Source organism: Geotrypetes seraphini, chromosome 1 (genome assembly GCF_902459505.1).
Source record: "Geotrypetes seraphini chromosome 1, aGeoSer1.1, whole genome shotgun sequence".
Classification (NCBI taxonomy): Eukaryota; Metazoa; Chordata; class Amphibia; order Gymnophiona; family Dermophiidae; genus Geotrypetes; species Geotrypetes seraphini.
This window is the reverse complement of record NC_047084.1, coordinates 484,310,588-484,323,456: the sequence shown is the minus strand read 5'-3', so window position 1 is coordinate 484,323,456 and position 12,869 is coordinate 484,310,588. Positions and strand designations below refer to the sequence as shown.

Genomic DNA, 12,869 nt, shown 5'->3' with positions numbered 1-12,869 from the left:
CTTCTGCAATTTTTAGCAGAATTCTGGCAGTACTGTTGGTAGTTCCACAAGACTTTTGCTAGAGGTTGCAGAAGCCACTTTAAACTCGGAGATGACAGGGTTAGAGGTGGCTTATCTGGAATGGGAAAATGCTCTTGAGGGGCATACCTTCAGTAGGGGAGGATGCTCTTGTGGGGGGGGGGGGGGGTTGGGGGGCTGGGGGTGAGGGATCAGCCCAACTAACTTCCTTAATATTTAGCCCACTACTTGGTTATCCCACTGTGTAGTTGACTACGTATTGTATTTACATGGTTAACTTCTAGGAGGTGGCAGAGACCAGATGTTCAATGCAGGGGCTCAGACTTGCTCAGCATTGAATCTTGGTGTTCAATTCAGTCTGCAGAAGTCAACATTTAATGCCGATCACTGCAAGATGAATGTTGACTCTGTAAACTTATTTGTTTCTGCAGGACTCCTTATTCTGTGAGACACCTCTTTCTCCTTACTCGGGTACATTTTCAGAGTTGGTTTAATCCCAGATGGGAGCCTCACTGTCAGTCCCTAGGGCTGACTCTCACAGTCCCTAGGGCTGACCCTCACTGTTACACAGAAAAACATCCTATGTATCTCTTCCTACTTCTCAGAAACAAGACCCCCCCCCCCCCCTGTTTCATTAACTGCTTCATTCTCTTCTCCTTGGAAGTACCAGTGGACTGGTTCCTTGTTCTAGTTTACGCTTCTGAACAAGTACAAACACCTTAGCAACCCTGTTGCTGCTTACCACTGTACTCCTTTTGGTACTTTGGCTGAGCTAGCCAGAGTCTTTGATCAGCGGCTAGGGTTTTGGAGCCAAAGACCTTGACCAGTGGCTAGGGTATTGGAGCCAAAGACCCTTCCCCTCACTGTTACGACAGCCAATGAGAGGGTAGCCACAGATAAATATCAAACAGGATTGAAGTTTTTTATAGCAATCGTTTTCCTTCCAGAAGTCATCTCCTACCATGTTTCCCCGAAAATAAGACCTACCCTGAAAATAAGCCCTAGTTGAAGAGCTGGATTTGCAGGCAGCAGTGCTTCTCCCCTCCTCCCCGCACCCCCGCTGACCCTTCCTTCTCTCCCTCCCCACACCAACCGCGAGACCAACATACCATTACCTTCTTCCAAATGGTAGTGTTGCAGCAGCAATCTAAATGCGCTGCTTTGTGCCTTCTCCCGCCGGGGCATTTCTCTGCCGCATCCACTGATGTCATCAGCAACGCCCCGGTGATAGAAGGCCCAAACCAGCCTGTTTAGATTGCTGCCGCAATGCTGTGATGCAGCCGTTTGGAAGAAGTTAATGATATGTCGGTCTCGCAGTTGGCGTGGGGATGGAGAGATGGAAGGGGAGGGAGAGCTAGAAGGGTCGGCGGGGGTTTGGCTGCATGGCGGGGTGGGTGGGGGATAGAAAGATGATGTGGGTTTGTGATTGGTCATTGTTTTCCCAAAAATAAGACCTAGTGGGTTTTTTTGGCCCAAAATTAATGACAGTGTCTTATTTTAGGAGAAACACGGTACTATTACCTCACTTATCAGGGACCTTCCCCTTGTTCTGTAAACTGCAAGGCAAGGGGGTTGCAGATATGTACAAGTCCCACCCGCGGGAACCCTGCAGGATCCCCCAGGGCCAGGGGACTCCCATGGGGATCTTCACCAGGCAGGCCCACGGGACTCCCACGGAGATGGAACCGGGGTTCCCAAGGCCTACCTAATGTTCTGTCAATCAAGTTGCTGATTGCTGTACATCCACCAGTTGGGGAGACAGAGCTAGAGCTTGAATTCTATTCAGTAGCATAGCCACACAAATATATATTTTTTAGGGGGGAATGGGCTAGTGCCCAAAACGGGTGGACAGGGGCTGTTCTATCTTGCATTGAACTAACATAATATTCATCCAGTGATGATGTTTATAACCTTTGAGACTACATAGGGCATTTTCAGATGTGACTAGAGAATGACCAGATATAAAAATAGGTTTCACTGGCTAAACAGCTGTACCCCTTTTGAGGTCTTATGTAATTGATTCCTCTTACTTCAAGAATTGTTGGGACTTGCAATACCCATATTGGTACCCTTAAACATTTTCTTTTTGAGGTGCCACCATCTCCAAATTTTGGTCTGAAGTCTGGAATATGATCTGTTCAGTCTTACTGCACATTTTTCTTTTGCAACCATTGTCCTGAAAAGTGCCTCTCTCAATTCTTCTTTAAATGATTTTGATGCTATATTTGATTCTTTACTCATTGCTGCATTAAAAATCATTTGTGGATCTTGGAAGGACCTCTCACAAGTTACCTATGTCAGATGGTGGAACCAGATTTGTTTGCTCTACAGATATGAACTTTATATTGCCAAAAAATCAACCTTATTTCTTTTAACAAGAAATGGTCGACCCTACAGTCTTACTTTGTCACATGGCCTAATGTCTGTTCTAATTCTCTCTGGTGATATATGCATCTCTGGTGATGTATGCATCTCTTATTTCTGTTCACTGTTTGTTTATATTGTATTTTATTGTTGGTTTAAATAAACTAAGACCTTAAAAATAAAAAAATAAAAACTATCAGAAGTAATTTCTGCCTTTTATGGGGACAGGTAACTTATGGAGGGACGGAGGGGATTCCTAGTGGGGATGGAGGGGATTCTGGTGGGAACAGGCGGGATACTGGTGGGTACTTTAGTAGAGCCATTAGAGGTCTCTGCTATCCTCATAATACTGAATCTTAGAGGTCTCTACACACTGTTTTCGTTAACCTTTATATCTGAATAGTTAAGCACACACACACACTATGGGGCTCATAATCGAAAGAGAAAAACGTCCAAAAACCGGCCTAAGTCGGCACTTGGATGAATATTGTGCAAATACGTCCAAGTGCCGATAATAAAAACAAGTTTTGGATGTATTTCTAAACGACCTAGGCCTTCATAATGCCACTGAACAACCAAAGCTAAATGGGGGCGTTTCAGGAGGAGTGGCAGGATGTGGGCCAGCATAGACTTAGTCATACAGCATGTATAACCGAAAGTTATACAGCTCAGGATCGACGGAACTTGGGATGTTGTGACTTAGACCATTTTAAAACATGGTCTAAGTCACAAAAACCCACCTAAAGTCACCAGATAAGCACTGCAAACACATAAAACAGACACCCCACCCCCCCCCGCCAACCCCATAAAAATTGTAATCGCACCTTTAAAATTCAGCCTCCAGACCATCAGCATCTGGCCGCCTGGCATAGGAAAGCCTAGTTGTCCAGCACAGAGGCAACTTAAGCCATCTTGGGGGTGGGTTAGGGACTCATGGAGAGGAGGACCCATGCCCATAAGCCCCTGTAATCACTGCATTGATACTTAAACATGTGCACTCCCCTATATACCCTCAAAACCCTTTTTTACTGGCATATAAGTGGCTCCTGCAGCCATAAGGGCTATTAGGGTGGTAGATAAGTGGATCTAGGGGATTCTGGAGGTGGTTTGGGGGGCTCACCATGACCTATAAGGGAGCTGTAGTGAGAAGAAGACATGGCACCCTTTTTGTGAAGTTCCCAGCAGTGCCCTGTAAGGTACCCCACTATTTAGGTGCCATGTCTGGGTGTTCAGTCCATCACTTTGCAGACCCCTCCCACGTCCAACAAGGCTTGTTCTAGGCGTTTTTGACTTGGACGAAAAGTTGGATGAAAATGTGGTATAAAGATGGACGATTTAACAACTTGGACGATCAGAGCGGCAGGACGTATAATTAGACGATTTTCGAAAGAAAAAATAATTTGGACATATTTTTCGAAAATGTGTCCTAGGCTGTTTTTTTTACTTTGGACGACTTGCAACTTAGATGAAAACAGACTTAGATGTTCCTTTTGATTATGCCCCTCTATGACTGTTAACAAATGTGTGTGAAGAGCTGAGGGACCTTGAAGCTAACTGAATACTTTATCTAATGACTCATGTCACACAGCACAAATTCCTTAAGCGTGCATTTTGTATGATATGCAAAGTGAGTGCCTAAGCCTGACGGATTCTCATCTTGGTCCTCAGGATGCCCCTAGCTGGTCAAGTTTTCAGTTAAACCCTTTTGAATATTGACTCCAAGATGTCCTGATAGGAAATCGCCACATATTTCCCTTTGTAATGAATTATATATTGGCATAGAGGTATCATGGGCTAAGCAATATGTGAGGAATTTTCTATCTGACTCTGGTTCTGAGGTAGAAGCTGTGATGTCATGGATGTTATAAATAGCACCAGTTGTGAGAAGTTGTTGTTGGGTTTTGCTTTGTTTTTTAAATCTCTGGAGTACCAGCAGCTGGCAGAGGTCTCAAAAACCATGAGTCTGAGGCCTGGTGGGAGAGTGGGGTACTAGAAAAAAGGGAAACCTGATGAGCGTTTTGTATCATTTTTTCTCCTGTTCAGCAAGTTTTGGGGGAGAGAGGCATGGGGGTACCTGAGAATTTGTCCTTGCTGCTGACAAAGGTCTTGATCCAAGTAAGGACAGCCCTACCATTGAGTAACCCTTTTTCATACCTGGCCCTGCTTTCCCACCACAGTTTTCAGCTTCTACTGACAGGCAAAAGAGGCCCCATACTAAATCTTTGCACATAACTCGCATCCTTTTGTATTTGCCATGGGCTCTCTGGACACATGAGAGAGAGCTATTGGATTTCTGCTTCCTTCAACCAAGATGATAAAGAAGATGGAACTCCTCTCGTATGAGGAAAGACTAAAAAGGTCACTTCAGCTTGGAAAAGAGAAGGCTGAGGGCAGATATGATTGAAGTCTACAAAATCCTGAGTGGAGTAGATGGGGTCGAAGTGCATCAATTTTTTCACTCCGTCAAAAATTACAAAGACTAGGGAACGCTCGATGAAGTTACAGGGAAATACTTTTAAAACCAACAGGAGGAAATTATTTTTCACTGAGAATAGTTAAGCTCTGGAACGCATTGCCAGAGGTTGTGGTAGGAGCAGACAGCGTAGCTGGTTTTAAGAAAGGCTGGACAATTTCCTGGAGAAAAAGTCTAGTCTGTTATTGAGAGACATGGGGGAAGCCACTGCTTGCCCTGGATTGGCAACATGGAATGTTGCTACTCCTTGGGTTTTGGCCAGGTACTAGTGACCTGGATTGGTCACCGTGAGAACAGGCTACTTGAATTGATGGACCATTGGTCTGATCCATTAGGGCTTTCTTATGTTTACAGTTTATTTAAAATTTGATAAAAAAAACGCTTATAAAACTTTCTAAGTGCTGTACATAATGAGAATGGGGTACAAAGCATACAAAAACACTCAATGGATACAAAAATCCATACTTAACACACAATGGACAATGATTTACAGGAACAACGGAGTAGAGGGGAAGAACTACAATGGTACAAACAGTGCATGCAAATCCATCTCATACATATTCATTGTGGATATCCTGGAAACCTGACCTGGTTCTGGCTCTCGAGGACCGAAATTGCTTACCCCTGGAAAGAAAAGTAAACATTAAAGGAGAAAACAAAGGGTAGGGGAGGGAAATAGAAAAAAAAATAAAAGTGATTTACTGGTAAGTTGTTTAGGCATGATGAGAAAGTAGATTTAGGTTTCAAATGCATCCTTATAAAGTAAAGTTTTTAGGGAACTCTTAAATTTTCCTAATACGGGTTCCTCTCTGAGATGAGTTGGGAGCGAAGTTAGAAGATGTGCAGTGTATTACCAGTTGTGGAGAACTGGGGAGGAGGATTGACAGAAGTGTTGTTGTGAAGCCCTAAAATGGACTAGAGAGAGCTGGGGGAAGACTTTATTATTCCCAAAGACATTTGATAGGCATTTGATGGAAGTTTTAAGGGAGAGGATCTGTAGCAGTATTTTGTGTTAAGGGAATTTTAGATTAAAATACTGTTTAGGTATGTTTTTAAGAGTAGAGAAGTGTCTTACTAAGGGCTCCTTTTACTAAGGTGTGCTAGTGCTTTTAGTGCACGCAGGAAATTACTGCGCACTACACTGCGCGCTAAGCTAGAACCAACGCCAGCTCAATGCTGGCATTAAGGTCTAGCGCGCACGGCAATGTAGCTTGCGGTATTCCGTGCATTAAAGCCCTAGCGCACCTTAGTAAAAGGAGCCCTAAGTTGCCATCCAGAAATTGAGTTAGTAATCCAATATCTTTGTATCTTTTTTTTTTTTTTTCTTTTTCATTTAAATGGTCATCTTATTTTCTTCTACTAGTTTCATGTAACTTATTTCTGATTTTCTTTTTGTTTTCATATTATAGCATTACCTTGTAAAATGCTTAGATGCTACTTTTTGAAAAGTGGTACACTTCTCCCTCCGTATTCACGGTTTCAGCATTCGCGGTTTCAATTATTCACGGTTTTTAGCTTGCTGGCTCCTCCCCCCCCAATTACATCAGCTTGCATAGAGAAATTGCTGATTCCAAGCGTTTACAGAGAAAATCGCTGATTCCCAGCACTTTGCCTCTTCTTCAGGAACAGGCCAGGTCTCCCACCATGTTATTCACGGTTTCACTATATTCACAATGGTTTTTAATAGAAAACAGCGAGTAACATATGAAAAAGTTGTTTGCGGTTTTTCTGTGTTTGCGGTTCTGTTAATCCCCTATCACAGCGAATACGGAGAGAGAAGTGTATATCAAACAGTAAAGAACTTAGAAAATAACAGACGAACTATTTGAGCCCTGATTCACTCAAGGAATCAAACTGATGCTAAGTGACTAAGAATATTATAATGCCTCTGTTGCCACTTCTTGAATATACTATGTTAAATTCTGGTCACTATATTTCAGATATAGTGGAATTAGAAAAGGTTCAAAGCTCATTTTTGAGTAGGTGGACTGAGGGGACAACACTTTTTCATATCTGCTCTTCCACCACCGCCCCCCAGTTTAATTATCTTACCTTTGTGATGGGGGATACCCAAGTCCTGCCAGCCAGAGAGATCTGCTGCTCAAACTGCCCCCCCTTCCCCAGTGCTGAAGTCTGTGGTGTGCTTTCCAGCCACTGACACTGCACTCCCCGCACTTACTCGGTTTGTGCAGCTGAGCATGTAAGAGGAGTGTCTGCATTGGCAGCTGAAAGTATACCACCAAGTTTAGCACCCGGGGGGGGGGGGGGGGGTGTTGAGCGGTGGATCTCTTGGGCATCCCCATTAGCCATTAAACAGTGCTGCAGTTTTGGAGGGTGGTCAGAGCCCAAAATGGCCCACCAAGACTTCCCCTTGGCTATGCCACTAAAAAATGTATGTGCTGATCGCATGTGTTTTTACTCTTGAGTGGAGGCCTTCCTAAGTGTGGGAATTGCAACAACCTTGGTTTTGGACATGCTAACTGGAGAAAAAATGCCTGCATGAAAAGTATCTGCAGGGAAATTTTTAAAGCTAAAGTAGAGTATGTATATGGCATTACTGAAAAGGGTAAAGACTTTTCCACACAGTTTGGGAGAATGTTGATATATGAACTCTTTTTGCCTTCTCAGGGTTACTCAGTACACGCCTTACCAACCAGAGGTTTCTCAAGGCAGACTGGAGAGCCTGCTCAATTATCAGACCATGGTGTGTGACATCACTGGTATGGACATGGCCAATGCCTCCTTGTTAGATGAAGGAACGGCTGCAGCTGAAGCCATGCAGTTAAGTTACAGGTAAAGAGAAGACTAAGTGGGGAGAGTGTGGTGCAGTGGTTAAAGCCAGTGCTCCCTCTAAGCGGGCGGGTGTTGTGAGCAAAATTTTTTTCGCTGTGCGCTAAAAATATCGGGCGCCAGCAAGTTATGAGCCAACTCGCCCGATTCTCCTCTCGCCGCCCTGCCATCAGCCGTACGCCGTGCGCTGTGACGTGAAACTTGTGCGCTGCGATGTAATATTTTGTGCGCCAGCGCACGCCAGCGCAGCTTAGAGGGAACACTGGTTAAAGCTACACCCTCAGCACCCTAAGATTATGGGTTCAAACCTACACTGCTCCTTGTGATCCTGAACAAGTCACTTAATCCCTCCATTGCCCCTGGTACATTAGATAGATTGTGAGCCTGCCAGGACAGACGGTGAAAAATGCTTGAGTACCTGAGTAAATTCATGTAAACCGTTCTGAGCTCCCCTGGGAGAATGATATAGAAAATTAAATGCGTGCATGCATGCATTAGAGAATGACACGGTGAAAAAATTGGTCCCCGTCACCGCCCCGTCCCCGTCTCACCATCCCCGTCACCGCCCCGTCCCCGTCTCACCATCCCCGTCACCGCCCCGTCCCCGTCTCACCATCCTCTTCACCGCCCCGTCACCGCCACTGCCACCCCATTCACCGCCCCGTCACCGCCACTGCAATCCCATTCACTTTTCTTTATTTACGTATAAAGGAAACATTCTTTAAAACTTTAAAACTTTAAAACTTAGTTAAATATTAGTTAATAACTATACAAAAACAAAACACGCAGAGAAAAAATTAATTAATATAAATTCTCAAAACTGACACATTTTGATCACTAAATTTAAAATAGTTATTTTTCATACAGTTTTTCAATCACTAATCTTCCACCACCCCTGGGGCTAGCAATGCAAAAACAAACACGACATGTACTTTAAATGCTTACAAAGTCCCACCTCTTTACTAGAGATCTTACTGAGCTCCTTCAAACCCCCAAGCTCCCATCCCATACACCTCATTTGGGCCAAAAGGGTTTCCGAAAGTACTTTAGCCCAAAGAATGTAGGGCCTCCCTTTAGGTACAATTATTCCAAGGAACCCCAATGGCCAAAATTAGAACCCATGAAGGGACACAGAGCGTAGAAGTCTGCTTGGTGTTCTCTTTAAGTCTCAACTACTGGAGTTGCCATTGAAGCATATTCTAATCTGTCTTGCCATACATGAGACACACACCGTAGAAATCTGCCTGACTTTGTTCTAATGTTCCAACTACTGAAATTGCTGTTGAAGCCCTATCTAACACATCCTAATCTGTCTTACCACACATGGAACAAAGACCATAGAAGTCTGTTCAACACTGGCCTTACTGTAGTTCCTCACAGCCAGAGTCGCTGTATAAGCAGTGCTGCAAGTCTCCCCTCCCCCCAGCGATCACGGCAGGAGGGCACCCAACCCCTCCTGTAGACCCCCCCAACGGCCCTCCCGACAATCGCAGCAGAAGGGTACCCAACCCCTCCTGCCAGTCCTCCCAATGGCCTCCCCTAAGATCGCCGGCAGGAGGGTACCCAACCCCTCCTGCTGGACCCCCCCCCCCAACGAACCCTCCCACCCCGGAACCCCCTTAGTCTTACTTTCCAAGTTGGACCGGACGGCTCCTCACACGTATGGCCAGCAGGCTTGCCTCCGTCCAAATGAGGCGGGCCCGCCCCTACCCTGCCCAACCCACAGGATCCTAGGGCCTGATTGGTCTAGGCACCTAAAGCCACTCCCGCTATAGGAGGGGCCTTAGGTGCTTGGGCCAATCAGGCCCTAGGATCCTGTGGGTTAGGCAGGGGAGGGGAGGGGCGGGCCCGCCTCATTTGGACGGAGGCAGGCCTGCTGGCCAGACGAGCGAGGAGCTGTCCGGTCCAACTTGGAAAGTAAGACTAAGGGGGTTCCGGGGTGGGAGGGTTCGTTGGGGGGGGGTCCAGCAGGAGGGGTTAGGTACCCTCCTGCCGGCGATCTTAGGGGAGGCCATTGGGAGGACCGGCAGGAGGGGTTGGGTACCCTTCTGCTGCGATTGTCGGGAGGGGTTGATCTGACAAATGAGGAGCACGGTGAAACACAGGTAAATAGCGGTTCCTAGAAGGGGGTACATTGGCCCGTGGGGACAAACCTGTTCACCGTTTCCGCGGTCGGTGAATGGCCTTGTCCCCGTCACCGCAGCGACTGCTAGTTTTCTTCCCCGTTTTCGGCGGTGACCCGCGGCTTAAATGCGGTGGCCGCGGGTAAACCGTCACCGTGTCATTCTCTAGCATGCATACCCACCCGACTGAAGAGCTCTGAAGCATTTCAGATGGACTTCTTTCTTTCCCTGGATTATCTTGTGGAGAGTTCTTAGCTTTCAAGGCTAGAGTTTGCAGAATTGGGAGGCAATTCTTCAACTGGGATCTTCCATTTAGTTGCCCAAGGACATGTGGCAAGGCCCTGATTTTCTATAAACGGTGCTTACAAAATAGGCGCTGAGGAATGTGGCCCATAGCTTCTGTCAATCTTTAGTTAGGCGCCTTTTATAGAATCATGCTTAAAATCGATTTAAGAACCAGTAGGTGCCTGAACCTTAGGCACCCCCTATTTATGCAGGGTTTTCTTGTACTAAATACTGGCACTTAAGTCCATTTTAGGCACCTACACAGAAACATGCCCAAAAGCTGCCCTTAACCACGCCCACTTTGATAGGTGCCTCAGACTAGGCGCCTATCTGAAATCACTTAACTAGCAATTTTACTTTAAGCTAATTGAGCCAATTAAAATAATTAAAAAAAAATTAAGATAGGCACCTAAATTGACTAGGCGTGCTGATTTAGGCATCTAACTTTAGGCGTCTTCTATAGAATCTGGGCCGAAGAGGAGGAGGTTTTTTTTTTTTTTTTTTTTTTTATAACAGAAGGGCAATTAGGTGATATAAAATATTAATATAACCCAATATTGGCATGCCTAACATTAGCCTTAGAGCTAGGGTAGGTGCAGGTGCCTGAATGTGGAAGAGATAAAATACCTTTTTGCATAAATTACAGAATTCTTTATGTATGAGCCCTGCCCATGTGTACATACCCTTTGCAAATACTTGCTATGTAAGGCTGCCCTCTAGTGGTAGTACTTCAAGACTACCACTAGAATTGGTGGCAGCCATTTTAACACAACCAGGAGCTGGTGCTTAGGGTGCTCTCCTCACCATGATATAGGTAGGCCCTAAGGCAGGATCTTTTCTCAATGAGGACCTTGTCTTGGAGGAGGAGGGGGTCTGGTTTTGGGGGAAGGCTGCTCAACAACCAGGTTCAGGAGGGAGCAGAGCGTATCCAGCAGCATCAGCCACTATCTGGAATCTGTGAGGTTATATTAATATTTTATATCACCTAATTGCCCTTCTGTTATAAAAAAAAAAAAAAAAACCTCCTCCTCTTCGGCCCAGATTCTATAGAAGACGCCTAAAGTTAGATGCCTAAATCAGCACGCCTAGTCAATTTAGGTGCCTCACTTATAATTTAGGTTGCTTCACTTATAAGTGTCGGTGTTGAATATTGGCATCCGCATAGTTCCCAGTTCTTCCTCAACTCTGCCAATGCAGCACCCTTCTCCTACCCACTTATCAAGTGGATGATCGGAGCCAATGTTCATTGGGACTGCCCAGTTAAGTGCTCCTGAATATTGGTGGCTGGCCTGCTGGTCTCAATATAAGCAGTCAGGAGCCTTTCCTAATCGCTTTGAATCTTGACCAGTAAATTTTGTTCCCTTGTCCTAAATCTGCCCTTGTTGAAACCCATTTTTTTCACTCTTAAATTAGACGCTCCACTGAAGTAATTATTCAGATGGGATCAGTTCAGGAGCATAAGTCATTCATGTGTTGGACTCTTATTTATCTCTTGTAGTTCTCTCTTATGTTCTTTTTTTTGCACAGCTCTCTGCTGACTGTATAGGAATTATTTAAACAGGTTTGTTTTTACTTTTCTTAATCGAACAGAAGACCCCTGAAGCCCAGTTGCCCCTCCGATATCTGCTGTACTGTCACTAATTGTGATACTGTTTCTGATCTTGTAAAACTGGATTCCTGTTATTTTGGTGGAAAGATGTCCTAATATATTACATTAGTGATTTCTATTCCGCCTGTGCCTTGCGGTTCTAGACGGATTACAAATTATAAGAGATCTGGACATTACCGAGAGAATTGCGTAACAAAGATTATCTAGAGAATTACATAATAGTGATTCATGTACTTTACATGGTGTGGTAGAGGATTCAATTATAAGAATTACATAGCAGAGAATCAAGTGATAACAGGATACAGTGGAGAATATCAGTATATACGGGTTACAAATGAGAAGTTACCTAACAATGATGTAAGAAGTTTGTTGGATAGTGAGGTAGATGCTTATTTAGGAATAAGAATATTTTTGGAAGGAAAGGTTCTGGGAGTTGACTAATGTGTTATTCAAGAGAGGGAGAGCTTGTGCGAAAGGGGAGGAGATTAGTTAGTAGGGACGTGTTTTATACATAAGAGTCCACAGAAAAAGGCAAAGATGTTAATTCCAGTTGTTCAAAAAGTATTGTGCAAGTCCCAATAAAGACCCTTTGTATGGCTCAAATTGACATCTTTCTTGCCTTTTCTGTGGAATCTTATATTTGTGCAAGGCTTTCCCTCCTTTCTTTGGTTGCTAATATATATGATAGCTGTAACCACTATAAAATCTATCATTTTCTGCATAATTGTGGCTGGCTTTTGTTTTCTAGGCATAACAAAAGAAGAAAATTTTACTGTGGACCCCCAATGTCACCCTCAGACAATAGCAGTGGTGCGGACAAGAGCCAAGTAATACTTTCCTCTCTTCTTTCCGTCAGCAACAGGTTAATGTGGTGTAGCAGAAGTAATGAGGCTACTCTTTTTTAACTTGCGTAAAAAATACTTGTGTTAAGTACATGTGGGGGTAATTCTGCAAGGAGCAACCTACTTCTAGGCAACAGGAACATGAACCATAGAAACATGATGGCAGATAAAGGCCAAATGACCCATCCAGTCTGCCCATCAGCAGTAATCCATTATCTCTTCCTCTCTCAAGATACCACGTGCCTATCCCACGCTTTTTTGAATTCACACAGTCTTTCTCCACCACCACTTCCAGGAGACTGTTCCATGCATCTACCATCCTTTCTGTAAAAAAGTATTTCCTTAGATTAATTTCATCCTATGCC

The 12,869-nt window shown here is 44.5% G+C and overlaps 1 protein-coding gene across 1 annotated transcript in view; it reads left to right on the top strand.

Moving 5' to 3' along the window:
- Positions 1 to 12,869, top strand: part of GLDC (glycine decarboxylase) — a 172,015-nt gene that overhangs the window by 70,799 nt on the left and 88,347 nt on the right. Inside the window, 3 exon segments of the mRNA XM_033925858.1 lie at positions 7,484 to 7,648; positions 12,411 to 12,429; positions 12,431 to 12,489. Of these exon segments, the coding sequence (XP_033781749.1) occupies positions 7,484 to 7,648; positions 12,411 to 12,429; positions 12,431 to 12,489 (243 nt within the window).